At 48.4% G+C, this 27463-nt stretch overlaps 4 protein-coding genes across 4 annotated transcripts; 2 read left to right on the top strand and 2 right to left on the bottom strand.

Annotated features, from left to right (window-relative positions):
- Positions 1 to 41: 41 nt before the first annotated feature.
- On the top strand, positions 42 to 1263 carry LOC142881464 (protein NATD1-like). The gene is made up of 3 exons (XM_076015761.1): positions 42 to 273; positions 720 to 838; positions 923 to 1263. Exons 1-3 carry the CDS (start codon positions 123 to 125, stop codon positions 1037 to 1039), a joined length of 387 nt encoding a protein of 128 aa, XP_075871876.1. The 5' UTR covers positions 42 to 122; the 3' UTR covers positions 1040 to 1263.
- A 1280-nt stretch (positions 1264 to 2543) lies between these two features.
- On the bottom strand, positions 2544 to 6588 carry LOC142881456 (germ cell-specific gene 1-like protein). Its single transcript, XM_076015752.1, has 5 exons — positions 6050 to 6588; positions 5354 to 5401; positions 4384 to 4536; positions 3008 to 3119; positions 2544 to 2848 (listed from the first exon to the last, which is right to left on the bottom strand). Exons 1-5 carry the CDS (start codon positions 6351 to 6353, stop codon positions 2545 to 2547), a joined length of 921 nt encoding a protein of 306 aa, XP_075871867.1. The 5' UTR covers positions 6354 to 6588; the 3' UTR covers position 2544.
- A 2446-nt stretch (positions 6589 to 9034) lies between these two features.
- On the top strand, positions 9035 to 10048 carry rcvrna (recoverin a). Its single transcript, XM_076015758.1, has 3 exons — positions 9035 to 9430; positions 9580 to 9691; positions 9772 to 10048. The coding sequence occupies exons 1-3, from the start codon at positions 9050 to 9052 to the stop codon at positions 9888 to 9890; spliced, it is 612 nt and encodes a 203-aa protein (XP_075871873.1). The 5' UTR covers positions 9035 to 9049; the 3' UTR covers positions 9891 to 10048.
- A 2816-nt stretch (positions 10049 to 12864) lies between these two features.
- Positions 12865 to 25483, bottom strand: gas7a (growth arrest-specific 7a). Its single transcript, XM_076015744.1, has 10 exons — positions 25204 to 25483; positions 20317 to 20406; positions 18583 to 18698; positions 17783 to 17857; positions 17164 to 17242; positions 15821 to 15952; positions 14897 to 15020; positions 13935 to 14014; positions 13704 to 13802; positions 12865 to 13377 (listed from the first exon to the last, which is right to left on the bottom strand). Exons 1-10 carry the CDS (start codon positions 25330 to 25332, stop codon positions 13264 to 13266), a joined length of 1038 nt encoding a protein of 345 aa, XP_075871859.1. The 5' UTR covers positions 25333 to 25483; the 3' UTR covers positions 12865 to 13263.
- Between the last annotated feature and the right edge of the window lie 1980 nt (positions 25484 to 27463).

Here is a 27463-nt window from a genome sequence, read left to right as displayed (position 1 = left end):
TACTAAACAGGAGAACGCAAAAGGTAATCATTGATTTGTGTCAATGTCGCCCCCTGCTGTCCGGACCCGATAGTCAATGCCACATGCTGCCCAGAGTGACCGTTGTCTCCGCGGTTAAATAAATGGCCTTCAAAATACTGTCCAGACTTCCTGAGCTGACTCGACTCAAGTTTAGCCAGACTCCCATCGGCTCCTTGAGCTCCGGCTGCCGGTTCGAGGTGCAACATGACCGGCCGAACAATCGTTTCACCGTCACTCCTGACAGCGGGGCAGGTGAGCGGAGCGACCCGGCGAGGAGGCGCCTTTGGCCGGCAGGGATCCTGCACGATGTCCCGGTGTCTCCACACGGCCTGTTCGAACGCAGAAACCGGGCGGGATCGATTAAATTACCACTACTACGTAATATTATTTTCTTCGCAATAGTTCGGCATCATAGTTGATAGAAAATATTTTTCAAATTTGAGTCTTTTTTTAGTCGGATTGCTGTCGTTCCTTTGCTCCAGTGCGCCAGTAGCGGCCATTTATTTAGATGAAGTTTTAAATGAAGTCTGGTTGCTGTTCAGGACACATGCGAAAAAAGACATTTTACGGGTTGTTTATCCATAATAATGCCCCTGGACGTCGTTTAATAAATTGTCTCTTTCGATTTATTCCAGAAGGTTATGTCCACACTTTCGCATCCTGGTGAGTAGTTTTGTTGTGTCTTTTTCTGCCCACAGGCTCCAGTGACAGCGCAGTGTTGTACTACCGGTTCACCGGGGAGAAGGAGGTCGACCTCATGTCCACCTACGTGCCTGAGACATTCAGGGGTCAAGGCCTCGCAGCAGATCTCTCACGAGTAGGGAGTCAGACTTGTAAAATGCACATCGAGTGAGTTCTGCACGTGTTGGTGTTTACAGGGCACTTTTTTTTTCTCCCACAGGCTGCCATGGACTTTCTGGTGCAAGAGAACCTGAAGGCTCATATTTCCTGCTGGTATATAAAGAAATACATAGCAGAGCATCCAGAGGAGCGGTATGGAGAACGTGTCATTGGTTAAACTCCACCAAAAATGGCACCTGGAGAACAACAAATAAAACCTCACTCGATTCACTGGACTGTGCGTCCAGTCACACGCAATACATTGCAGTAATTAATGTTTAATTGTCTGTCAACCTATTTGATTGTTAATTGTGCTGTTGCATCTCATGTTTTCTTTGAGAACACAGTATTGTAATTATAATTATCTAATGTGAGAGCATTAAAATATTTATCGACATGAAATGTTTGGCTTACCGTGGTTACATTGGTTAACAAAGTGCACCGAGTGATATTCAAACAGTATCCTCTAAAGTCATAGTTCTGCCTTTCTTTTACAAAGGATAATATTCCCAAACACCATCGTAATTTTACAAACCTTTATTCACTAACGCGACCCTATACACACACACACTAGACGAGACACGCATCCACCCCTGCCGAGGGAGAAGTTGTCGTTTCTGAGATGAAACCAGTGCATGTCGGACAAGTACAGTATATCTTGGACTCTGGCCACGAGGAGAGATTATTTCTGCAACCAGCGCTCTGAGAATAAGATGTTTTGCAAAAAAGGCTCCCCGTTTTGATGAAGAGTTTTCATCTTTGGAAGAAAAGGAGTTGTGTTGATCTGAAGGACAACTGGATTATTTTATGGTTTGTTTGGTTTTTTTTTGACAGACAACTCTTATTCTTGAGCAGCAGTCTCAGTTTATTTTTGTATTACATCATCAGCTTAAAACTTTCAGATGGTACAGATTATTCAATCACTGCTGAACGTACAAAACCAGCCAGAGAGATGTCAGTATCACTCCACTTCCCATTACTCCTGGTTTCTATTGCAAATTTGAAAATGTCTACATGAATTAACGATGGTAGGTTTAAAAAAATAAATAAATAAATAAAATAAAATGGAGAGAAATGGTGGAACATGCACAAAGTCAAAGTCGTCGTTTCATTTTCACTGCCGGTCTCTCAAGCCGGCAGCTGTACTGTAGCAGGAACACGTCTGCAGTACAGATGATCTCTTTTGGCCAAATACAAGCTGCATGACAGATGATTCCACTCCAGATGATCTGCAAAAAACCATCTGCTCACACGTCAACAGCATCTTCTGAGCACAGATGTGTTATGGTCTGCAGGGATGGATGCCGTGAAGCGAGAGTCATTTTGTTTGTGGTTGCAGAAGTGTTTAAAAAAACAAAACAAAAAACAAACTGTTCCTAGTTATTTGGCATTGCAGTAACACATTGAGAATGAACGTCATCAGTCACATCCATCCAACAGTAACGCTGACAGTGAGCTTGTTTTCTGACTCAACTCAATGGGAGACAATGCGGTACCTCCAAGGATTTCCGGATGCTGTAGCACATCCTGTTCTTTTAACCCTCAAACCAAATAATTTAACATGGGAGGGTCTGAAGACGTGCTTTTATTCTGTATAGATACTTGGTGTGCAGCACCAGGCAAAAAACCTCTCTGGTAGTAGAAGTCAAACCCACGGATGAAAACTCTGTTTCGGACACGTCGTCAGCAGTAGGCCTCTCCTTGTGGCTCCGGCACATTGTCCATCTCCACTGCGTAGGTCGTCCCCGTGGACGGCTTGTGTCCGTTGACCGGCAGTTCCGACTGTGCCTCGGCATCGGCGGGTACGGCTGTCAGGTACATGTCCCACATCTGCTCCGGGAGGTCCAGCTCGATCATCTTCTGCTTGATCATCAGGCTCTTTTCGATGTTCCGCCTCTTGTACTTGAACTCTATGATGGTCTTGGTGTACCTGTTGAGCGCCGTCACCGCAGAGCCCATGCAGGTGCCAAAAGAGCCCCACGCTAAGCTGGGGAAAAGTTTGGAGACACTGTTAGAGCAATGTCATGGAGCAGTTTATTAAGCACTGGCAACTCCATCAAAATCAGTTGTTGTCGTGTCCTGTCCTGTCCTTACAGGCAGTTTTACTTCAAATTAACACGACTATATCAACTATTTCCGAGCTTACACGTAGGACCAGCTATAGTCCCAGGTTTTAGGCCTCCAGTCTTCAGGTCCCATAGCCACAGCCAGCTGGAATATGGTGGTAAACATCATGTGGGCCACCATCCCACAAAGGCCTGAGAACAAGAAGTTGGTTTCAGAATCATGTACATCTCTCGAAAAATGATGCGCTGTGTGTAAAAGTTCCTTCTCTCTGACCGACACTGACTTCAACAACTGCCACAGATCAGTTGCAAGTCAGCCTTGACAGAGACCGTGAACACCTTATGAATTTGAGTTCAATGTTTTAGCCCCATTTTTGGTCTTCCCACCATTGGCTGTGAGCAAAGGATTATGAATTTATGTGGCTTGATCACCCTGTAGCCACTAGAGGGTGCACATACAAGTACAATATTTGTACGTGGTTTTGGTCATTATTTCAACGTGTGATATTTAGCCTCTCTGAGGAGAATCTGCTGGCCCAGCGCTCTTATCCAGCACTCTGCCCTGCCACAGCTGCTTTTCTTGGGGATTAACTCAAAACAACAGGGGGGATGGGAGTCCGTGTGTGTGTGTGTGTGTGTGTACGTGTGTGTATGTGTGTGTATGTGTGTGTGTGTGTGTGTGTGTGTGTGTGTGCGTGTGAGCGTGCGTGCGTGCGCTTGTGAAGGGGTGTATCTCCTCTGGGCAGGTCTTGGCACAGCCCAAAATCGCTGCCCTGGCTCCAATCCGATTAGTCGACCACCCTGTAAATCCTCCACAGCAGCGCAGTGAGCTGCGGCGAGAGGCTGTGGGCAGCTTGACCCGATGCCCTGCCGCTTTCACTCCTTTGTGGCTAATTCCTTAACCTCTACATGTATCCATTTTTGCTCTTTAAGGTTTTGCCTTCACTGGTCTTGACAAAGTGCAGACACTGTGTCAAGGAAAACGAAACACACACACACACACACACACACACAGAAAAAAAAAAACAGGATTTTTGTGACTTAATCCAGCATTATGTGACAGGCTATCCCGCTGTGGTTTCGCCTTTTAATCTTGAAGTCCAGTTAGTGGAGCGATCCCCGAGACCAGCCCTCTGTACAAACGCTCAAAGGGAGTCGAGATGAACTTCGTCGCAGAGCTGCAGTTAAAGTCTGCGCCTGTCTTTGGCGGAGGCTGACATTACCCCCAAACCCCAATGAAGTACTCCCTGATAAGTGTGAGTTGTATCACAGGTAGCCTGTCTTGCTTTTTTATCAGACATCCACGACGGTGACCTCAGCTGCATAGCTTGTGTGGGATTTGGGCGTAATTTGGTCATACGCTGCTATGTGGGTATACAAGGATATACCCACACACACATAGCATACCCATGTATATATATACAAGATATTTTTTATTTTGTTTTGCCAGTGATACCTGACAGGGCAGTGCACATGGCGGCGAAGGCACTGAGCTTCAGCTTGTTCATGATGCTGAAGCAGGGACACAGCTCTAGGATCATCAGGGCGCCACCCATGAAGAGCAGGGTGAGGTACAGGCTCTCGGCCACGATGCACAGCCACAGGACTCCTGGAATACCGAGTCAGGAGAGAGAGGGAGGGAGGGAGGCAGGAATGAGTTGTGTTGCCTGATAATACCCTGACCAATAATCCCACTTGTTTGAAGGCGGACATGCATGTGGGCACAACAGGTCTGCTCCTTTTTGTTGAGGAGTTTGGAATCTGATCATCTGGGACTGTGCAGATTTATAAAAAATCAGGTCAGCAGCTGCTGCACTAAAGCTACTGGTCGCATTTGTTCGTAACATGCAGGGCTGAAAAAGGTGAGATGTTAAAGCTCAAGGGTAAATCTACAAACTTTGACAGCTTTCATTGTTTTCTCAATCTCAGGGAGCAGCAGAGGCTCGTTAGTTTTCTAGATTGTGAGTCCCGGCCTCGGAGCCGTCGGCTGTGTGGGTTCATTAAGGCGCTCCCGTTTTCTCCACTCTACATGTATGATACGTGTCATCTGTACACGTTTTCTCGACTCATTTCCATTCAGCACGAACAAAACCTGGATCAGATCACCAAGCGCTGCACAGTGGCTCCACCCAGTACTCAAACTGTCGCATTCAGAGAAGAAACATGTGTACTTTATATGGGGCTACCTATTGTTTGGCCAGCTATAGGAGGCATGGGATGGTTTCCAAACGCCACTAAATCTTGGCCTTCAAAGAAGCTGTCTGAACAGGAAATTTGAGGAGACTATAATTTAGCAAGGGGCAGAAAAGGAATGCCTTGACACAGGCTGTTGCCTTACCTACAAAACATCATCTGTGATCAGATTTACACACAAAAACGGCAAAGGAACAAGCACAAGAGTCACAACAAGACAACACAACACAAACCTCGTTCGTGCTCAGGTGCAATCTCAGAGAAGTCCCGACAATCAAATCCTGCGATTGGAAAGAAGGAAATTGTAAGAAATCTTCCTTAAACCAAAACCTGAAGATGACTTTGTTGTTCTATATATCATTGTATCACGGTATTTTTTTTTTTTTTTATAACATTGCAGACAGATTACATGTACTAAAAGCAAATTACTGTGCCGTATCAACAATACCAAGTCAGATTGCAGCAACCTGAAGAGTAGCCTAGCTTTGCAAGTTCTTCATGTTCCTGAGAAACGATGCTTTTACACACCGGCCGTCGTGGTCAGTAGATTAAACAGTTTGACTCTTAACTGCATTGTCGATCTTTTTGCAAAATTATTTTAAGAGCTTATGAAGCCAAATGGGACCGCTTGTAGGCAGGCACAAAAGAGAAATAGCTCATAATCCCGTTCAGTCTTGCTTGCTGCGGCTGTGCTAGCAATGTGGACAAAATCTTAACTGCACGGAGCTGAGGCGTGATACTGACATGCCTAACCCCAACACGCATGACGTTGCTCGGTCCTCATTTTGTAGCGGTACCCTTACTGGTTTAACGTTGGCGAGATTTCACTGGGAAAAGTCAATGTCATGACGATTTGAGTCGAGCTGCTGTGCCTTTTCTTCCCTTTGGCATCACTTCCTGCCCACGGCGATCATCAAATGGGGTCTTACCGTTCATGTCGGCGGCCTGCTCGCAGGAGAAGAATATTCCCGTGTGAAACTTGCGCATCAGGAATTTCTCCTCGCCGGTCTCAAAGATGTACTGGACCAGCCGGCTGTCATTGATGTTGGAGCTGTTGAAGCGGATGCAGAACCACTGCTTGACTTTGACCGGGGGTCCCGTGCAGAAGGGCTTGGCCACCTTCCTGGTGCCCTCACACCAGTAGCTGGTGGTCACGGCTGACACGGCAAACGCAAACGCCACGAAATTGAGGGTGAGTGCAAGACAAGCCCGCCACCCTCGCTCTAGCCTCATGGTCGAGGCCAGACCAGAGGAGATGAAATGAAAAGGCAACTAATCCTGGCTTTTGATATGTCGCCACCGTATTCCCTCTCCGTGCATATGTATCAAATCTTCATAATCTTGCTGCGCCGGAGGCTCCTCGGCTGAAAATTCTGCGTATCCATCGCCGGCTCTAATGAAGCACTTCCTCCCCGATTCTGTAGGGATTCATTCTGAACACTCGGAAAGAGACAATGGAAATCCATCGCCGTCCGGTTGGCTGCATCCCCTGCCAGATTTGAGTGAGGTCCGGCGACTTTCGGCCGCCTCGCACGTCGCTCCTCCCCTTCTGCAAATCTTTTGCCTTCCATATTATCCATTACAAATGGTAAATTATAGTCCAGACTTCCTGTGAGCACATTAATAAAAAAAGATTACAACATGCTTGGGGGGTGTGTGGTGGGGGGGGGGATAATCCAGGACGGGGCTTTTCCTGTTCACTTTTCTCTGTTTAACGTGACACTGCACATTTGCAGCCTCAAACGTGGTGGTGTGTCATTATTGTATCGGTCCTAAAGTCCGGAAGCAAATGTTTGTCATTTCACACGACCTTTTCCTTCCTAATAGTTGATCATCGCTACAAACCAACAACTCCTGCTGAAATATGTGCCACACCTTTTAACTCGCGCTCTGTACATTTGTAAATTGTAAATAAAAATAAAAAAAATACCTGAAGAAATATTTGTACATATTTTATACATTGAGAGAGCTGATGCTGGTTAATTTTCAAGAGCTTTCACCTTCTTTTTTTTTTTTTTTTACTTCAGTTAACTCATCTCTGATGTATCTCTTAGATATATATGATTATGATTAGCAGACATTGTACTTTTTGGGACAGTTTGGACCTGGGTCCCTCAAACAGAACATTGAACATGAACATTCTGAATAAATTACATTAAAAGGCAAAAGGTACAGGTGCAACTACTGTGTAAAAAAGGCACGTCATTCATTTTTATTAAGAATATTTTCAGCAATGTGTTAATCGATTCTTGGTGGGGAAATAACACGCAAGCAAAATTCTATTGGCAAAAATCTGATATTCGCAATGCATCGTTTGGCAAATTCTTATCCAAACCGATCAGCGGCACTTTGAACCGCGGCCAAGCGACTCGCAACGTAATTTCCCCCGAACACAAAGAGATTATTTTGAACATTAGCCCTGGCGTAATAATAAAAAAAAAAAAATGTAAACACTTGATGAGGTAGTAAGCCTGTTGTCCAGCGTTTTCCAGGCTTGTTATATTTTACATAATAAGTATCTTCCAGCAGCGGGGACACGTAGACGTATCAGCCCATAGGACTGGCAGATCAGATGCGGGAGGCGGGGATTGTTTAATTTCTGTGCATTTGACGGACAGAATCGCAATATTGAGAACGATTACGTAAAGGCGGGATAACATGATGAAATTCCAAGGACGTCACGACGATCTGGGAATTCCTAATCTGATGTTGCAAAGGTGAATATGCAGAGATCCAGGCAGATGTTTCTGCATTTCCATCAATGGCTTTAGAAAAAGAAAATCTGAGTTTTCATTTGCCAGTCAAGGGGACTCAAACGTTGTGCATGGCGCGTGGAACTCCAGAGGAGGGTTTTACCTCGGGATCAGCAAGTCTTGCTACATCTTTGGCCCAGTAAACAGAACCACCAAACCACCACGGCTTCCAAGTGATGAATAAATAAATAAATACAAGAATCCTGAGCCCTTTCCAGCTTAAGGTTTATTATCTCCTTGACGCTCGCTAAGACCCGCGACCGTCCCTGCTGCAGCCCACTGTGACACTCTGCAGCCAAGCAGCCTGACAGTTCTTAAATTGCCTTCACTCTAAGTGATTTTAGTGTCACTGCAAGCAGATGGTCATGTAATCTGTCCTGAGACTTGTCACACTGGAGACGTGGCTAATCCCATCTCATTGTGAAAAGGCAGCCCACGCCACGCAGGACTTCACAATAAAGCAACACTGGTCGTCAGCGGCCGCGCTGGTGTTGGCTAACGTCAATAACTGAACCGCCTTCAGAAATCATCTACGTACACTTGAGACACACTGCGCCTTCATAGCAAAGCAGCTTCAAAATTTGGTCCGGATATTCCCGTCCACCCCCTGATGTGCGACTGATGTCCAACTTAAAGGGCTAAAAATTAAATAGAATTTCAACTCTAGACGTTGTACTGTTGCATTGCTTGTGCGCCACAGCAAAAATAAAATTGGAAAAAAAATTAATTTTATTCCACGAATTTAAAAATGAGTGGAATGCTCTGTTGACGGCGAACCTCATGTGTCATTACATCACATTTCGCTGTTAATCCAAAAAGACGGCAAAATGGGATTGCAAAGTCAGCAAAAAGGCTGCGAGAACCAGTGGAACTCCCCATCCCAGATGTTGACATTTCTGGTGAAAGCCACCTGCTGCATTTAATCCTCTGCTTACACCGCTGCTTTCAGCACGTCTTCAGAGAGGTGTCACCGCGCTGTGACGTGGTAATCCGTTTTTAATCTTCAAGGCAGCTGTCTGGATTTAGGTAGCGATGACCGTAATCCTGTTTGGCACCTCAGACACAAAGAGGGAGAGCCGGACACGGATCCTCGGGAGCTGAACCCCCCAAAAGCGGCAAATAAAAAAAAAGGGAGTGAGAGAGGTTTTCGCCATTTTTTTGCAGGTTGTGTCCAGGATGGGGAACACCAAAAGCAGCGCACTGTCAAAGGAGCTCCTGGAGGACCTGAAATCCAACACAAAGTACACCGAGGCCGAGCTGTGCACCTGGTACCAGTCGTTCCTGAAGGAGTGTCCTGGCGGAAAGATCAGCAAAGAGCAGTTTGAGGGCATCTATGCCAGTTTTTTCCCCAACGCCGACCCCACGGAGTACGCCCGGCACGTGTTCAGGAGCTTTGACACCAATGCGGACGGAACTCTAGACTTTAAGGAGTACATTGTCGCGCTGCACCTCACCTCTGGAGGAAAGACTCGGCAAAAGCTGGAGTGGGCGTTTGCCCTGTATGATGTGGACGGAAACGGAACCATCAGCAAAAACGAGATTCATGAAATTGTCAAGGTACCGAAACTTTCCACATGCCCATTCTTTTTTCCAGAAAAACAATATTTGCTTGAAGCCTGTTGGAGGGAGGGAGGTCAACAATGTGCTTCATGTATTCTGTTATTGCGCCACGGTAAAAAAAACAACAAAATACTAATGTCCTGCAGTCAATATTCAACATGATTCCCGTTGAGGATCAGAAGCACCTTCCCGAAGACGAGAACACGCCAGAGAAGCGGGCGGAAAAAATCTGGGAGTTCTTTGGCAAGAAGGAAAACGGTAACTAATCAAGCGGTTTTTGTCACAAACCAGTTCCCGCATGTTGACACTCTTCTCTTTTTTTTTTTGTCCTTTCGCAGATAAGATTTCGGCAGCAGAGTTCATCCAGGGAGTGATGGACAACAAGGAGATCCTGCGATTGATACAGTACGATGAACCCCAGAAAATCAAGGACAAGCTTAAAGAGAAGAAGCAATAAAGGGGAGGAAAAGCTCTGCTTTAAGTCTGAAGACTGTCCATCTTTTCTGTTTCTTTTCTTTTGGTCTTTTTTTGTGGAAAATTTTCTTTGTACCCTCAATGCAGTGAAAGAGTGTTGGAGAAACTGACATGACGTTTAGGTGGTATGTGTTCAATAAACCGACTTCCTTAAAGGCATGTTGCGATATGTTAACCTGAATTTTTTGATATGCCACTGTTTTAAGGTGAATAAGTGAGGACGAAAAACAGAAACTGAGGTCCCAAATGGCTGCCGCAGCACACCAACAAGCTAAAAATGCCGTTGCTTAATCTTAACCTCTTGCCCCTTTGCCTTGATAGCCAATCAACTCTGGGCCACCTGACAGCATGTTTGTTTACACAGTGGTTCAATCATTAATTTGATAGGGGAGAGTGTGGATCAGAGCTGCTTTTGAAAGGAATTAGGCTCAGCACAACAAGCCAGCTGTATTAGCCAATCCTATTATGAGCTGAAGGTCAATTACTGTGGACAACCTCCTCCTGACTGGAGAGCTGTGTGTGTGTGTGTGTGTGTGTGTGTGTGTGTGTGTGTGTGTGTGTGTGTGTGTGAGTTGTTGATTTTTTTTCTCTCACGTTGGGTTCTTTGTTACATCCAGCTATGCAATGGTAGGAAACTGGCATGAGGTTGTAAGAGCTAGTAGCAAGTAGCCTGACAAGATGTAACATTCACAGATGGGAAGCAAAAGTCAGGTCGCCTTAAACAAGTTTAGTGACATTATGTCCAATTATTTGCTGACATAATTTAAAAATAAATATCATACACAACGTAGCTGAAACAAACAGGGGCAATGAAAAACACCTTAAAAGCAAAGTAAGTAATTTCTAAACACTTTAAAAAAAAAAAAATATATATATATATATATATATATATATATATATATCGATATAAATAGAGGCGGTACCTGACGCTCCTGCATCCGGTCAAGGTGCGCGCTGTTCGGCCAGGTGCTCTTCGTCATTGGTCATCGCTAACCACTGAAACATAGCTAACTGACGATTTCCCGAACGCGAGCTAGCCAGCTAAGCTAGCTAGAAGTCAGCTGCGTGCCGTCGTTTCCAAATCAGCTGCGTTCAAGACGATCCGGACAAACGCTGAGGACCCAAACGGCAGAGACCAAAAGTGGCCAGTTTGACCACCTAATCGTTCTGTAACTTTACCTTCTTGTTTCTTTTATCGGTTTAGGTTCTTCGTTATAGCGCCCACTTTGTAGAATACCCTTGCTTATGATTTATCGTTAAAAAGCTGTCTGAATGACAAACAACAAAGCATAAACCTATCTTGATTAGTAATTTATGAACCTGTTTAGATGCTAATAATAATAAATTCCATGACACAAATACGAAATACACATCACACTGTTAGACAGCAGCCAGTGTTCAAGGTACAGGTTGGGCATGCTGTAAACGGGGTCTAATCCACTCTGTTCCTCCAGTACGAGCTGGACTGGTGCCAGTGCACCTTGACGAGGCTGCAAAACCACCAGCAGGCCAAAAGGTTGCATGAAATGAAAGACTTCTAATTCATTTCTGAGAAGTTACGCAACGACACACCACGATGTTCAGTTTCCAAAGAGGAGATTTATTTGGGACACGGCATTGTACAGCACAGCGTCTGAACAGAGGTCATCTATGATCAAACATTCTCAAAAAAAAACAAAAAAAACAGCGGAGAACATCAGATTCGAATGCACGTAGTGCAAAAACAAAAACGTCAACCACAGAAGGGTGAGTGGCAAACTCAGGCATTACATCATTGTGGACACTGTAGATCTCTGTGCAGAACATTGAGTGGAAACATAAAGACGGGTTACACAAAGTGCACAACGCTGACACACAGATAAAAACCTCGACAACAGATATGCGATTGAAACCTGCGCGTGAAGCTTTTCTTTTCTTTTCTTTTCTTTTTTGGCCTTGACTTTTAAAAGACGACTTGATTTATGCAACGTGCATCACACATTATTGGCTCGTCTTTCTGGAGTCTGGATTAGAATTGCGACTCTAATCTCTCCCACTGGTTTGGCTTGACAACGGTGGCACGAGAAAGGTGAGAAATCAAAGCGACCGAGAGCAGACGGACCAGCAGACAATGTGTGATTAGACAAAACGTGTAAACACAGACACATACATGCAGTCTTCTGATACAAAGTGTGGACCCATCAATAACATCCAGGGGAAGAGCCGTTCAATATATATATATATATATTTTTTTTTTCCTTTGAGCTGCCACAATTTTTTTTTTTCCTTTTTTTTTTTTTCCTGCACATTTACCAAAAAGAATAAAACAAATACCAACGTACAGTACAAACACCTGTGGGGCCGATGGAACAGCTGACAGCAGAACACATCCAGCTCGTATGTACAAAATGTACACAGATGCAGAGTATAAGTCATGTCAAAGACATTCCAGGTAAATTACCGTTAGGCACTAAAGGGTGTTTCTGTGTAGCGTGGACCTCCTTCCTCCTGTCAGGACTGATCCAGGATCAGACCCCTGGCCTAAATCTCATTCCCACCAACAGTGTTCAGACTTGTGGGGAACCAAATTCACGTTCCAAAACACCTCATATTGTCAAGCCATAGTGTGTGTGTGTGTGTGTGTGTGTGTGTGTGTGTGTGTGAGTGTGAGTGTGTGTTCCTAAAAACTGCTGAGGTTACCAGATATTAATGCTGTGAGAAACCCATCGCCTACGCAGTCTCAATAAACTACAGCCCAGAGAGAAAAGAAAGAAGAGTACAAACGACCGTCATGGTTCCACAGATTGTGCAGCTCTCCACATACAGTAAAAGCGGGATATTTAAAACATGCATTTTCCACCAAAATGAGCCAGTGAAATATGAAAATAGATCATATTCATTCGTAGATGCCAATATGATTCAATATCCGTATCTAAAATAAATATCAATCATCAAGATAATAATAATAATTATTATTATTGTTTATTTATTTTTTTAGTCTGGCTTACTCGAAAAGCTAAACTAATAAAAATTGAAATACGTCTATTTTTTTCTTTTTTTTTTTTTTTTTCTTCCAACAATGTCAACGTTACAACAGGTAAACAGCAGAATAATGTCAAATGGCATTCAGTAAGCTAACGCTGATTATGATGAGGAAACATGCTGGTTCTTCGGTCTGTCGCTGCTCTTCCCGCACTGACAACGCGTCTCATTCCAACCTCGCAGTCGTCCCCATGCCGGCAGATGGAGGATGAGCGGTCCTCGCTGGTCTGAACCAACGTGCGCTGTCCCTGGATCAGCGTTATTCCAAGCATTGTGGGACTCGGCGGATGTTTCAAATAGTGGAGACAGGATGGCTGATCCCGGATGTGGCGGGCCTATAAGTCCATGTCCACGGGCCGCACCTCGCCGGTCTTGTTCTCCTTCACCCACAGCTCTCGGTCTTTGGCTGGGTCCACGTTCTGCAGCAGCTGGTCCACCGGCTCCACCACCTGACGAACACACAAAACATCACTTTTTTTCCCTGGTTTTCTGGATTTGCACAGGCAAGGCTGTTGGATTAGCTGAGAATTTCAAGTCTGAAATGTCACACATCCATCTTACCAAAGTCGTCCGTGTCGCATTTTAGAGTTATTTCAGTCCTGAGTGACAAATCAGCATACTTTTATATTTGGCCAAAGCAGGAAGTAGTCAGGAATAAAACACGCACACTGCCGTCCTGGGTTCTGAGATTAACGTGGATGCTGCAGTTTGATTGGAATATTTCTTTTCTCAATGAGCCGAGTGTCTTTGACAAGAACACACACAGAAAACTCACACTCTGGTTGAACATGTCTGTTTCGTGCCGCAGGGTGGTGTACTGGCGTAAATGCTGCTGAATCCACTCAATGCGATCGACCTCCAGTTTCTCCAGCTCCTGAACGAGACGCGCAAAACAAACACACGGACCGTGAGCTCGTTGAATATCAGATTTAAACCCCTTGAATACTGCCATTAAACAGGTGTATGTGGTGATTGTGGGGAAAATAAGCTTTCCGTGGGTTTTTACCATGCTGGTGGTGACCATCTCCTCGAACCACTTGGACTGGGTTTGGTTGTAGAGGTCGACGCAGCGCATCAAGTCATCTCCTGCAGAACAGCGAGCAAATAATCTGCACTTAGAAATTCATTTCTTGACCTTGACCTTCACCTTGACCTTCACTCCGGCTCTCAACGCTTTATCCATCTGCGCTCTCATATTGAGCAAACACCTCTTAGGAACCAGTAGAGGTGACTGAGGTGCTTCTATGATCTGTAACGGGAATCTGTCTGCTTGTCGAGGACGGTGATAATGTAAATCGCCAGGTTGATTATTTGTCGATTTTGCTTTTTGCCGCTCTGCTCTTTCCTGGCCTCGCACTGCTGGTCAAACATCAGCTACGATGCAGAAACATCTTATAAACGACAGCTAATGACTGACGAGGATCAGCTCCGCCTGGCGAGCGTCGTCGTCCATCAGGGCTGATCAGCGATTAATCAGGATTAATGATGGAGACACTGTCATACGTTTTGTCTCCTTGTGTGGCTTCTTTCCACTTTCATTCATAATCTTAATTGTGACTGCATCTAATTGTGCTGGAGCCCAAAGCATTGACTGGATGAAATTAAGCAATAAAATCTAATCGGTTTATGATGAAAAATGAACGACTGGGTTGGAAAGTGCTCCTGTTTGCCACTAGGTGTCCCCAGTGAGCCCTCAGTTATCTGCGGTATAAGACCTGCAGGAGGTGGATGTGGGAGGTTCAGACTCGGCATCTGATGTCGTTGCTAGTGTGTGTGTGTGTGTGTGTGTGTGTGTGTGTGTGTGTGTGTGTGTGTGTGTGTGTGTGTGTGCGCCGTGCAGGCGAGAGAAGAGGCAGACCTCTGTTTCCAGGCCCTGGTCTGAGGCTCATCAGCACCACGGCAACACTTTTCAAAACAAAACCTTCCTCGGAGTTGCAGAAAAGAAAAACAGCCTCTGCGACCTCTGACCTGCTTGCGTGGATTTCCTGCGGGCCTTCTTGATGTCCTCCTCCGTCTTGTTGCTGAGTTTGATCTCCAGCTGCTGGGTCTTCACCTCCAGGTCCTTCTGTCTGTCCGCCAGCGCTTTGCGGGCCTGCATCGCGCGCACGCACGCACACGCACACACACACGAACACACACACACACACACACACACAAACGTGGATGTGTAGATAAAGACTCCTGCCCTGCAGCGTCCAGGGTGTGTGAAAGCAGAGACAATGCGCCACTCAGTCTAATCCCCAGATTTACCGTACCGCCGTCTATCATAAGAGTCATTACAGCCTTTCCATGCAGGCTACTGACGTCTGCTCTCTGATCCCCGGACTCAGCCCTTAATCTGGTCTTAATCCATATTATTGAGTCGCTCCCTTTTCATTCTAATGGGGGACTTTTTTTTCCACAGTCACGCTTTAATGGGTGTTTGAAATGTAAACACGGCAAAACATCAAAACGCTTTTAAACCCCCGCCACCCACACCCAAAAAAAAAGAAATAGGGACAGCCGGCACCATTTTAGCTATAAGATGAAATAAATGAGTGCATATGGGAGGTTAATTAAAGAAGCCGCAGCAAAAGCACGTTGCTGAGTTCTTCATGGCTCTTTATGGGCTTTTAGAATCTCTCAGGAATACTGAAAACAACGTTTTTTTCTTGTTTTGTTTCCAAGAGCAGAAGGAAGCAGAAACCATTCATGAACTGCTTGTGCAGGTGGGAGGAAGTCGGCACAATATGTTGCTGCGAGTGTAGGAGTCGCCGACGCTGCTGTTATGTAATCTCTGCTGTAGACAAACACTGAGCTGCCGCTGCTGCGCCAAAGACCTCTCGGGCTTCCAGCTGAACCGGCAGCAGCGCCGCTGAGCAGCTTCTCAGCGGCGCCCCCTGCTCGTCGTACCTTCTCCACGCCTGCGTAGCGACTGGCCAGCTGCTTGCGGAGGTCGGCGATGTGGTGGTCGTACTTCTTCAGGTCCTTCTTGAAGTGGTCGCTCCTGAACGTCAACAAGGGCTTTTCAACCTCAGAGTGGAGCTGCGGGAAAAAAAGCAAAGACCCCACTGATCACAACCAGCAGTCGGACACATTCACAAACTGGCTGTCAGGGTGTCGACGCCGATGAAGACGAACTTTCAATTCAAATGTGAAGATCTTCTCCGTTTATCCTGCACCAATGAAAGTGTTGGCGCGAAAACAAAAGCGACAGAGGTTGAAAATCTGAAATGAAAACAACTTTGAGGCCGGCGCTGCTGTCTCGCAGCAAGACGGTCACAGGTTCAATTCCCCACCAGGGCCGTCCTGGGTCTGCAGGGTGTCTGTCTGGCTCCTCCCACAGTGCAAAGACAAGAACATCAGGGCTGATTGATGTGACCGTGGACCAGGAAGTCGTGCAGTTCATCTAATCTGACCACCGTCTCATTTCCTGTCTGACCAAGCGTGACTTCCTGTCCACGCGTCTCACCAGTGTCGGTGGACAACCTGCAGAGGCCTCGAGCTGCTGCTGCTGCTGCTGCTGCTGCGGCTGCTGCTGCTGCGGCTGCAGCACTGAGGAGCATCACGTCAAAGCACAGCACTAATTAATTAGACAACAGTGGGGGAAAAAAAGGCTCTGAGGCAGCGTTGGCGTTATTTAGGTCCGCCTGCGCTTTTCTGCCTCGCTGCTCATCGGACAGCAGCCGGGTCGTCTGCTCCAGCCGGCAGCGGCCCAGTCTGAGGGAAAGCAAGCTGCTGGGGGAGCAGGAGAGCCGAGCCAGAGGAGGCAGAGCTCGACACCGTGACCTCCTCGACCCCTCAGGTGCGGAAAAATGAAAAACAGAGGTGGATCAAAGTCTCCTTCTGTGATTCAAGGCTGGAGAGAAAATTATTATCCACAAGTTGGTGTTTTAATTTATTTTTCTTTTCCAACTGAGCCTCTCATTAACACTGGCTACCATCTGAAGTTTTACATTTATACACGAAAGAGAAAAGCAGCAATTCGAACATTAATGCTGAAGAACTCAAGAACACTCCTGAATTTTTTAAGCAGGTCTTGAGTCATTCATCTAACTGCTGGTTCGGGTGATTGAAGTCGTACAAAGGGAGAGAGAGAGGGGGAGAGGGAGAGAGACAGAGAGAGAGAGAGAGAGGAGAGACAGAGAGAGAGAAGAAGAGAGAGGGAGAGAGAGAGAGAGAGAGAGAGAGAGAGAGAGCGAGAGAGGGAGGGAGAGAGAGAGGGAGAGAGAGAGGGAGAGAGAGAGAGAGGTCACCTTGTTGGAGAACTTCAGGTGAACTTCGGCCTCGTCGTGGAGACTCTTCTTCAGCTGAGTCCAGGCTTCTCCAAGAGTTCTGCAGGAGAACAAGGCTGTGAGTTTACAGCTGCACACAAAGCAGAACCACGGTCAGATCCTCAGATCCTCCCCGTGCAGATCACTGAGCACTTGATCTTGACATGGTTAAGTGATGATTAATGATACGAGGCCTGGTGAAGGCCTCCTGTGCTCATTCAGCTCTGAGGACAGAGAACAATATTTAGTCTGTCGACGTTTCTCTCGATTTAAGGTCATTAAATATCAACATCTCACTGCAGACCTTCTGAATGCAGGTTCCTCATGCAGTCGTTACTATCGTCAGTATTTCTAGTGCACTAGATGGTGCTAAACGCTCACTGTCTGGTGAGACGGCTGATAGCAAAAGGGTGAAAGGGTGGCACAGACAATCTGCAATACACTCTGAAAGGAAACATTTATTTCCACCTAGCAGCAGAAAAACAGAAGAAGAAACCAGGAAACAGAATCTATTTCAGCGCAGTTGTCGACCGCAGACTGCGATCTTTTAATAACCAAACCTCCTGCTTTGCACCCCCCCCCCTCCATCTGCAGCACTCACCCTTCCTCCTGCACCGCCAGAGGACTCTGGGAGAGCTTGGAAAGGTTCTTGGCATATTCCTCCTCAATCTTTATCCTGAAAGACACACGCGAGACACCAATGAGCTTCCATGAGGTGGGAAAAGAGAAAGACGCAGTTTGAGCACAGCCGAGGACTCCAGGCTGCAGAGGCTGCAGCACCAAACCGCTGCGATCACTCTCAGCTGGTCTCTCTCCGCTAGGACGAGCACGTCCCTCCTCTGAGGGAGGCTCCCACGTTCACCTCCCACACCTGAGGGAAGCTGTCACCTCAAGAAGGTCAGTGCCAGAGGTCACATCCTTCACATCCAAACCACTCTGACCCACTGTGAGTGTGAGTCTGAGATGCTCTGTGGAATTAGGAGGAGCTGCTAATACAGAGAGCGGGAACTAATTATCCGCTGCGGTTCCTGACACTCAGCAGGGGGAACCGGGCCGGGCTCCGACTTTTCCTCAGCGGCTTTGTGAAGGTGCCTTAATTACCGACTGGGAGCTTAAATTTCAGCCTTCAAGTTCAAAGACAAAAAAACCAGCCTGGAAGTCTTCAACACTCTCTGACCACAGAATCGTGGAACTGCACACACGATTGTTGAATCAGAAACATTTTACATTTACTTAAAAACAAAAAAAGCCTCAGGATGAATTCCAAATGGAGCTTTTTTTTTTTCCAAATACGCAGTCAACTTTGGCCACCAGCAGGAGGAGAAGATGTGAAGCTTTCACCACCACGACAACACAACAATCAGTTTGATGTTGCTGCTCTGGCAGAGGCCCAAGCATCACCTCTCATGCACAAACTCGGCCATCTCCTTCTGCATCTGCTTGCCCTTCAGCTGCTTCTGCAGCAGGACCTCGAAGCCGGCCACCGAGGTGGTGCCCTGGGGGTCCTTCTTGTCGGTCTGTGGGTGGAGAGTTGAGAGAGTGGGAGAGAGAGAGCGAGAGAGAGAGAGAGAGAGAGCAGATCATTAAAATGAATACATAAAACATCAGCCAACCAATAAACTGACAATGGCCTCTTTTGTTGTGCGTCGTTGACAGTGTGTAGGGGTTTGTGGGAAGGAGCGCTGACGGCGTGACTCACGCCTGTTTGGCGCGTTGGCGTGCGCTCGTCAATCACGCAGACATGTGGACGTGTGTGTCTGTGTGCCTGTGCTGCTGCTGCTGCTTTGTCCTGCTTGTGACAGGAGCTGCTGTGCAGAGGTGTCGGGAGTTATTCAACGTGGCCTGCGGGGGAGCCAGCGAGCAGCAGCAGCAGCAGCAGCAGCAGCAGCAGGGAGGAAACAGTGATAGCGGCTTTACAGTCCTTCTAAAGTCGCTTGAGAGGCAGCGACTGGATAGGCTCCAGTGATGGTCACCATCAACAAGGATGAAAAATCTGTCCCATCATCCCCTGAAGGAGCGGAAATCATTGGCTGATCAAACCCCGCCCCCCAATTCCAACCCTGGAGACTGAGTGGCATGCGGGGAAGCAAGGTGCGACGTGCTGCCGCTGATAGAGAACCAGACTGAGTCCAGACTGCAGTGTCAGGTTGAGGAGGTGTCAATGAAGGCTGCTACAGCAGATTTCCGCTTGCACTCGCACCGAGACAAAACCACTGACGCGGTTTGCGAGCGTGTAACAAAGCAGTCGAACAAACAAAGGCGTGCGGTCAATGAAGATGACGGCGACCAACTGGCCAGTCCACCCTCCCCCCTCCTCCCCCACCCTGGTGCCGCTGACCTGGCCCTAATATCAGCCTTTCAGATCCGTATCTTCCCTCAGCTCAGTCTTTAAAAAAAAAGCAGCTGAAAAAACATCTTCATCACTTCCTGTCCTCTCCACTGCCTCACATCTTCATTCTATGCCTCTTTTTTTTTCCTTACAATGAATTTTGCTGGGATTTCGTGTCTTTATTCTTTAACAATGTTTCAACATGAAGCACTTTTTCCATGATTTTAAATTGCACACATTACCGTGCGCACGCCTGAGAGGCGTCGACGTCTGCCGCAAATATATCCTCGCACCAGCTTCACGTGAATAATTGATGCATATTTATACACGATATACATCATCCTCATGCAGTGTGAGATTGGAAGCAGATCACCGGCCCCGCACATTCATTGTGGGATTTTGTACGGCGTGAGATTCACGTGTTGAGTTGCAGATTGTCCAGAGCAGCGATGGAGAAGAATCTCACCCGACGCTTTCATCCCAAAAGATGAATTGATTTTTAACCGATTTCCAAACAAGAACGTTGAAGAAAAGCCAAACTGCACATTTTGTTTTCCGAGACCACCCGACAACCGCTGCCCCCCCCCCATCCCCCGGCCGCCCCACCCGCCCCCCGAGCGGCTCATGAAAGCGTTTTTGCCTGCGTCAAAGCCGCCGGCGTCCTGCAACTTTGGCTAAAAATAGTTGAGATGTTTCTTCAAAGGGCTTCAAGAAATTGGATCTCAGAGTCGCCGCTAAATCATCACTAAAATATCACAGGGAATATTCAGCCGGCTGCTGCGTCGCCCAGGCGGCGCTCAACTCACCCAGAAGTAATCGCAGTAGCTCCATTCGTTGGGCTTCAGCAGCTGCTGCTCCGGACCCTCTCCGGGCAGAGGGAAGGTCACGCAGTTGATCTGAGGACGCAAAACAACCACAACTCGTGAAGAAGAGAGAGGTGAGGAGTCGATGAGAAGGAGGGGGAGATGTTTTCTGTCACACCGTGGGACCGTGTCCTGTGTTTAGGGGAGCGGGGGAACGTGGCTGCATGCAGATGAGGGGGGGGGGGGAACAAAAGGTCAGACGTGAGTCAACAAACAAATGTGGCTGCGTTGTGCGATCCAGAAGGTGAACCGTGATTCCTTCAGGGGAAGAGAAAGAGAAAAACACACCGACGCAAAGAGGAAACTGGAGGAAAGAGGAGGCTGCGACGTCGCTTTGCTTTTCAATGAAAGGACAAAAATCCTCCAGTGGAGCAGCATCGCGTGATGAACGAGACAAACAAACCAACAAACAAACCAACAAACCAACAAAAACTCAGCGTCTCCAGAAAGCAGCGTATTTAGCCCAGTGTTTGTAGTCCACGGCTAAAACTGAGTTTGGGGCATAAATGAGGTGTTCTGTCAGAGGGCGGAGCCAACACCTGGCTGGGGGTGTGGCCACTAGCCCAGGAGAGGCATGAGTGAGCTATGAGTGCCCTTAGTGACATCACAAAGGTCTGATTTCCAGAGCTGTGTGATTTATAGCTCACACTGAAGCGACTTTAGAGGCACAGATTGTCGTCGGAAAAATGCAGCATTGTCATTTTTGCACAATGTGGACGTCCCGCCACGCCTTCACGCACCGTCGACAACGCTGTCACCACACCACACACTGCAGAGCGCACACACTCCACTCACTTCTTCCTCTGCAGACAAACAACAGCCGGCGCTCGTCCCCAACAGCCGCAGCGCCCAACATTTCCTCACGTCACGTCGGGAGCTGCAATTATGTAACGCTCAGCCATCAGCAGCCGACTGGCCGAGACCCCAGTGAGTGTGTGAGTGTGTGAGTGTGTGAGTGTGTGAGTGTGCGCACGACTTCTACCTCCAGACGATCCCTTGAACGACAACCCTGCCTGGGCAACTTCCAACAACACGCAACTGGCGTCGAGAGAGGATTGTGTGTCTGTGTGTGGACCCACAGGTTGGACACCCGCATGCCTTCTCACCACAGTCACCACGTTCACCACACGGCGATGTCACGCATGTGAGCATGTCATGTGTTGTCACAGTGTTGAGAGCTGATTTATCTCTTTAGCTCAGCGTCTCCCGATGTGTGAGGTAGAGCGGCCTCCACCTGCAGCTGGAGGCGGAGCTCAGGTGATGGATGAGAGGTGATGCCACCAGCGCCACCAGCTGGGACCCACTGGTCAGCGCAGAAGAAAATAACAGCGGCAACAATGATAATAATGATAATAATAATGGATTGGATCTATATTGTGCTTTTCAAGGCAACCCATTATTCAATCACACCACATTCACACTGGTGGTGAGAAGCTCCATGTATAGCCACAGCTGCCCTGGGGGGGGGGGCAGACTGATGGAAGCCTGGCAGCCAATCAGAGCCAAACGGCCCCTCCGACCACCAACCACCCAACATCCACTCACAGGCGTACAAGGCAATGTCGGTTAAATGTCTTGCCCAAGGGCACAACGACAGACTGGGATGGAGCGGGATTTGAACCACCAACTCTACCTGCTGAGCTACAGTACCCCCCCCAACGGTTGTCTTCCTACACATCTGCATGTTAACGCCTGTGTTGAAGCTACAGGGGGAGAGTGCGGCGTCAAACTGCACCTGCAGCAGCAGCAGCAGCAGCAGCAGTGTGGGAAACACTCGCTGCCTGGACGGCTATAAACACATATTGAGCGTGAGAGAGCCGAACCTCCGGCCAAGGCTCCACATCGACCTCCTTCATTATCTGCACCGCTGCCACTGCAGCTGCCGCCGCTGGCCTCGGTCCAGATGGACTTTAATAAGCCAGTTGAAGAAAAGCAGATGAGCAATACTCTGGTTATATAACACCTCCCCGCTCCCGAGGAAAACACCAGCGTGGCCCGGCGACACTTCACGGAGGCCGCGGTGATGTTGAGGGCGAATAAACAAGAGGCACAATAACTCTCCCGCTTCATTTTCCGCCTCGCAGATCGCGCTGATTGTCACCGGCAAGCGGATTCTGCGTCGCACTCGCGGCACATTCATCACCGCCGCCGTCCATGGCGGCGCTCGCATCCAGCAGGGGATGAGGCCATTCATCCAGCCGACGGCCGTCTGGCTAACTTCCTCTTTATGGCTGCTTAGTAAGGTCAGGAATCAGACGTTACTATAGATTACCTCCGTGGCAGCATGTGTGTGTGTGTGTGTGTGTGTGTGTGTGTCATAAATCTTGCCTGAGGTTCTTTGAAGTGCAGCGAGCGGCTCTGAGGTGATGCTGCGTCTCCTCCCTCACTGTTTCAGCTCCACTTGGAAGCCACTCAGGGGTGATTTGCGGAGCAAAACGGGACATTTTGTCCTCTACTTGCAGCTGCAGCTTTGCTTCTATTTGCTGAATGGGGAATAAATCCGGACGTGTTTCAGGGGGAGTCGTGCTGATTGAATCACAGAAAATCATCTGGCTGGAAGAGACGCTGCGATGCTCTGCTGCTGTTGCTTAGCAACAAATTACTTTTGCTGTCAAATAAAAAAGCCCCTCCCATTCCCACCCGCCCCCCCCCCTTCTTGCAAACCCCCCACCCCCCACCCCCCCTTCCCCACACCCGACCTCCTGATCCGTGCTCACACAGACACACACTCGCGCAGCAGCACACCTTCCCGCTGCTAAACGAGCCTCGGACTTCCTCTCTCGTTTCCCCGACGCGTCGTTCCTCAAGGGCCAATGGGAAGACGGCGCCTGAGGTTTTCAGGGGGGCGGGGCCGGACGTTTGGAACCAGCCGTCAACAGGTGGCGCCGCACGTGAAAGGCTGCTCGATGTGAGACAGCGCAGGGCCGTGGCTGAGGCTCAAGGTGAAAACAAGGTGACGCCTCCGAGATCTGACACCGCTGTGGGTTTTTTTTAACCCCCCCCTTATCTCTCTCTCTCTCTCTCCCTCTTCAAGCAGTCACAGATGTGTGCCCGTTTCCATGACAACTGTGGAGTAGAGTAGGGTTGTGTAACGTGAGGTGCACCGCAACAAACGAAAAGACACCTTGGTGGTGTGACGTCAGCCTCACCTGCGTGTCTCCGTTTAGGCTCCGCCCCCTCAGTCAGTCAGTCAGTCTCACACACACACACACACACACACACACACACACACACACACACACACACACACACACACACACACACACTCACTCCATCATGTCCATGAGTGATTTTTAGATGATCAACTTTAAAGAACATAAAGCGTTAAAATGGGAGCTGAATTTTGTATTTTTGTTGAGAGTATATATTTTGCAAATTTGTAAGGTTTTATTTTCTATTTTTGTCATTTTATTGCACAGAATTTAATCATTTGACATTGTAAACGACAATAAACTATTCATTCATTCATTCATTCAAATGACTTACTTTCTTTGTTGTCAAGCTCAATTTAAAATAAAAAAAGAGAGAGAGAACTGGATTAAATTTTTTCCCAGTTAGTGTGAAGTCAACAGTCCACAGACTGTGTTTAGATCTGGAGGCGGGGCCACAGCATTGACCAAATATTGATGGTTAAATCTCCTGGCGATGAGGAGCCGCGAACCATTTGTTTCAGTGACATCAAATTAAAAGGGAAAAAAAAAAAATCCAGCAAACACCCAGTATGATCAGAACCACTGCACTGGCCGACCACTGAAACCAGTTGGCTGAAAAAAGAAACACGTGTCCAGTCTGGTGGTGATGAAAGGGGGAGGAGTCTTTAAGCTCCTGTGAAAACCTGAGAAATTGTCCCTCCTTCACCTTCTCATCCAAGCCCCCCCCTCCACACACACACACGCACGCACGCATGCACGCACACGCACACACACACAGACACACACACACACATACACACACACACACACACACACTCCTTATCTCAGCGGCTGAATTCTTGCTTCCAGCCTTCAGGCGCCCGGAGATCAGGGCCAAAAAAAACAACAATAAAGCTCAACAATACTCAGAGTACAATGATTTATGATATAGAGGAGCATATTAAACTAATAAAACAAACAAAGGAGGGGGAAAGCCATGAAAGCCGCTGAGATGCTTCAACTGGTCTCGTCACGAGAGCAGAGGGGCAGAAATCACCGGCGTATGTCTCCATCCATCCATCCATCCATCCATCCATCCATCCATCCATCCATCCATCCAGTGTTTCCCTCTCGGTGCCCATTAATCATCCCTGTTGCCTTTGTCACCATGGAAACTGGACTTGCTGCATCTGTCAGGGATTCACCACAACACTGGCGGCTGCAGGGCTGAGCGGGCGACACTGAAAACCCACCGACAAGAACCTCCACCGCCTCCCCTGCAGAGCCGCCAGGGAGACGTGCCGAACCAGAAAGCCACCACACGTCCCACTCATTATGTAACCCGCGCCCACCAAGCGTCACAGCGCCGTGGTCAGGTGTGGAGCTTCAGTGACAGCGACGCCTTCGACACCAGCTCAGTGAGGGAGAAAAAAGAAAATAGAGGGATGCAGCAACAGCACCTGCTCAGTGGAGGACCGGGCACTCTGCTCTGTGTGCATATCGCTGCTTAACATGGATCTAGCGGAGCTGCTCAGAGTCGCTTCATTCACACCAACACTGGCTGACTGGAGTCAACAGATGATGGAAGGAGGAGACGTGAAGTTACTGTGCAGGAGGAGGGGGAGGAGGAGGAGGAGGAGGAGGAGGTGGAGAAGAGGGATGAGGAGATGAAGAGGAGGAGGTGCTGCTGGCGACTCACCGTGGTCTTGGTCTCCTTGACCTCCTTGATCTGCCGCTTGGCCGGAGACACCGAGCCGGGGGGCTGCGGGGTGAGACAGGAGGGGTCGTCAAAACTCTCCTCGGTGTCAAAGCTCGCCTCCATCATCATCCTCCTCCTCCTCTTGCCACCGCCTGACGCTGCTCTACTCTAGGAATGTTTTTTCCTTTAAAGAAGAAAGGAACCTCGCTCGCTCTCTCTCTGTCTCTCTCTCTCTGTGGCTCTCTTTCTCTGGCTCTCTCTCTCTCTCTCTCTCTCTCCCTCTCTCCTCGCTCTGCGCTGCCGAGGCTGCCTCTCTCTCTGTCTCAGCGAGTGTGAAGAGGAGTCGCGTTGCGGTGGGGGGAGAGGAGAGTAAGTGAGAGAGAGAGAGGAAGGGAGGGAAGGGGGAGGGGGGGCGGAGGGGGAGGGGCTTGGGGAGTAGGTGGCGGCTGCGGGAGCGTGACGAACTCCTCGCCTTCGGTGAAACTGCTGCTGCTGTCGCACGAGTTTAAGGTCGAAGGGATGGGAGTGGGGGGAGGGGGGGGGTGAGGTGAGAGAGGAGGGGGAGATTTGAGTCACTCCACCATCCTACCATCCCCCCCCCCTCCCCCTCGAGAGTGGCCCTGACATCTCACCTCCACCTCCAACATCATGCAAACAGAGAGAGGCAGAGAGGACTGAGAGGGGGAGGAGGGCGTGAGGGGGGCGAGGGGGGGATGGGGGGGGGTTGGCGGGGGGGTCAGTGATTGAGGCGGTGACACCGTCACAGATATCTGAAAAACTAATTACTGCCTGGAAGCGGGCGGCCAATGAGACGCAGCTGATGACTCGACACATCGACGAGGTGCCGCAGTGACGCACTTGTTTGGCGGGGGGGCTGCGTCATGTGACCAGGACACCCCCCACACCCCCCGCCCACTCGCCATAAGAGCTCGACCTCCTGCAGCCGACGCTCGCAAACACAAAACTAAACAAAACTGGCGTTCTCACCTTCGCCGTGCAGAACATGGCGACGGTCCCAGGGCAGCTTTCCACTGATCCCAGTCGTCCCAGTTCTACCACTTCTCCCAGTCGTCCCGGTTCTACCACTTCTCCCAGTCGTCCCGCTTGGCCGGCCTTCTTTTCCCGAAGCTAACCAAAAACTCTGACGGCCAACAGAATCGCACCACCCCATATGTGCCGTCCGCCCGTTGGCGCTCCCCCGTGCGACTGTGACACGGTTCCGTGTGACTGGCGGCGGGGTCACATGGTTCTGGCAGGTGGCCGCGGTTGGCCGATGAACTGGGGCCAACTTACGGCACCCAGCAGCCTTCCGTAGCAAATACCATGGAGGAGGAGGGAGTGGTGGGGGAGAAGGAGGAGGTGCCAAGATTGGATGACAGGCACCCGTTTCATTGTGGGGTTTTTTCCCTCTTACTGACTCCGGACTGTAAATCTTCTGAATCTTCAGTCCAGACAAACCTGTTTGTTTGCGGCGGTCGACTTCCTCCGCGGCACCTCGCTGGAGTCTTTGGGCCTGCTGGTCTTCCTCTGGCCGCCGTGGCACCCTGAGCGGGAGAGGGCAGATCACAAACCATGTTGTCGTCGTTGTTGTTGTTGTGGAAAATTGTCAGCAGGAGCAGGAGCATGGCTCCAGACTGCCCCTAGTGGTCGCATTCTGCCTCCAAAATTTGAGACAGGCTACTTAATTTTCCATTGACTCCAATTTTCCAGTGAGTATTGATCAATAATACAGTCTAAAATTGTATGAGAATGAGAGGGCATGTGAATATTTACTTTGCAAGAGTGCGCCCCCTAGTTTTCCCCTAAAAACTTTCCTAGGGTCATTTTGCAGGTGTCAGATTTGGAGATTTTGAGAAGAAACAGTGACATCAAGCGGTTACATTTCAGATTGCAGCCCTCTTTCACCCCCCCGGCCCCTCCTCCTTCCCCCAAGCTTGCCAGTGAACTACGGTGGCCTGCACACAGAAACCTGGATACCTCGTCCACCTTCTTCTTCGTTGGTTTATTTGAGGAAGCGAGTGTTCAGCCTAAATACAAACTGCATTGTAAGGCAGTGGGATTGTCCACACTGGGCTTCCTTAGAAAACTGGCAACTAACTGGGAGACATTTTGCGCTATAATATTCTAACATCCTATGGGTAGGAAAATCAAATTACTATTATTTTGCTGCGAGTATGCATTTTTATTATTATTATATCATATATTATATTATATTATTATTATATTTATTATGTATCTATGGGCCGTATCAAGCTTTTAC

This window comes from Nelusetta ayraudi, unplaced genomic scaffold (assembly GCF_046127955.1).
Source record: "Nelusetta ayraudi isolate G7.1 ecotype Tasmania unplaced genomic scaffold, CSIRO-AGI_Nayr_v1 ptg000195l, whole genome shotgun sequence".
In the NCBI taxonomy this organism is placed as follows: Eukaryota; Metazoa; Chordata; class Actinopteri; order Tetraodontiformes; family Monacanthidae; genus Nelusetta; species Nelusetta ayraudi.
This window is presented reverse-complemented; position numbering and strand designations above follow the sequence as displayed.

What these genes read in the sequence shown, in the direction of transcription:
- LOC142881464 (XM_076015761.1), top strand. Translation starts at nt 123, where the DNA reads ATGGCCTTCAAAATACTGTCCAGACTTCCTGAGCTGACTCGACTCAAG. An exon ending in CACTCCTGACAGCGGGGCAG is followed by an intron (nt 274 to 719) that starts GTGAGCGGAGCG and finishes TTCTGCCCACAG; the next exon opens with GCTCCAGTGACAGCGCAGTG. An exon ending in TCGCAGCAGATCTCTCACGA is followed by an intron (nt 839 to 922) that starts GTAGGGAGTCAG and finishes TTTCTCCCACAG; the next exon opens with GCTGCCATGGACTTTCTGGT.
- LOC142881456 (XM_076015752.1), bottom strand. Translation starts at nt 6,353, where the DNA reads ATGAGGCTAGAGCGAGGGTGGCGGGCTTGTCTTGCACTCACCCTCAAT. An exon ending in GCAGGCCGCCGACATGAACG is followed by an intron (nt 5,402 to 6,049) that starts GTAAGACCCCAT and finishes TTCCAATCGCAG; the next exon opens with GATTTGATTGTCGGGACTTC. An exon ending in CATGTGCACTGCCCTGTCAG is followed by an intron (nt 3,120 to 4,383) that starts GTATCACTGGCA and finishes TCTTGTTCTCAG; the next exon opens with GCCTTTGTGGGATGGTGGCC.
- rcvrna (XM_076015758.1), top strand. Translation starts at nt 9,050, where the DNA reads ATGGGGAACACCAAAAGCAGCGCACTGTCAAAGGAGCTCCTGGAGGAC. An exon ending in AGATTCATGAAATTGTCAAG is followed by an intron (nt 9,431 to 9,579) that starts GTACCGAAACTT and finishes AATGTCCTGCAG; the next exon opens with TCAATATTCAACATGATTCC. An exon ending in CTTTGGCAAGAAGGAAAACG is followed by an intron (nt 9,692 to 9,771) that starts GTAACTAATCAA and finishes GTCCTTTCGCAG; the next exon opens with ATAAGATTTCGGCAGCAGAG.
- gas7a (XM_076015744.1), bottom strand. Translation starts at nt 25,332, where the DNA reads ATGATGATGGAGGCGAGCTTTGACACCGAGGAGAGTTTTGACGACCCC. An exon ending in GCTACTGCGATTACTTCTGG is followed by an intron (nt 18,699 to 20,316) that starts GTGAGTTGAGCG and finishes CTCCACCCACAG; the next exon opens with ACCGACAAGAAGGACCCCCA. An exon ending in AGATGGTCACCACCAGCATG is followed by an intron (nt 13,803 to 13,934) that starts GTAAAAACCCAC and finishes CGTCTCGTTCAG; the next exon opens with GAGCTGGAGAAACTGGAGGT.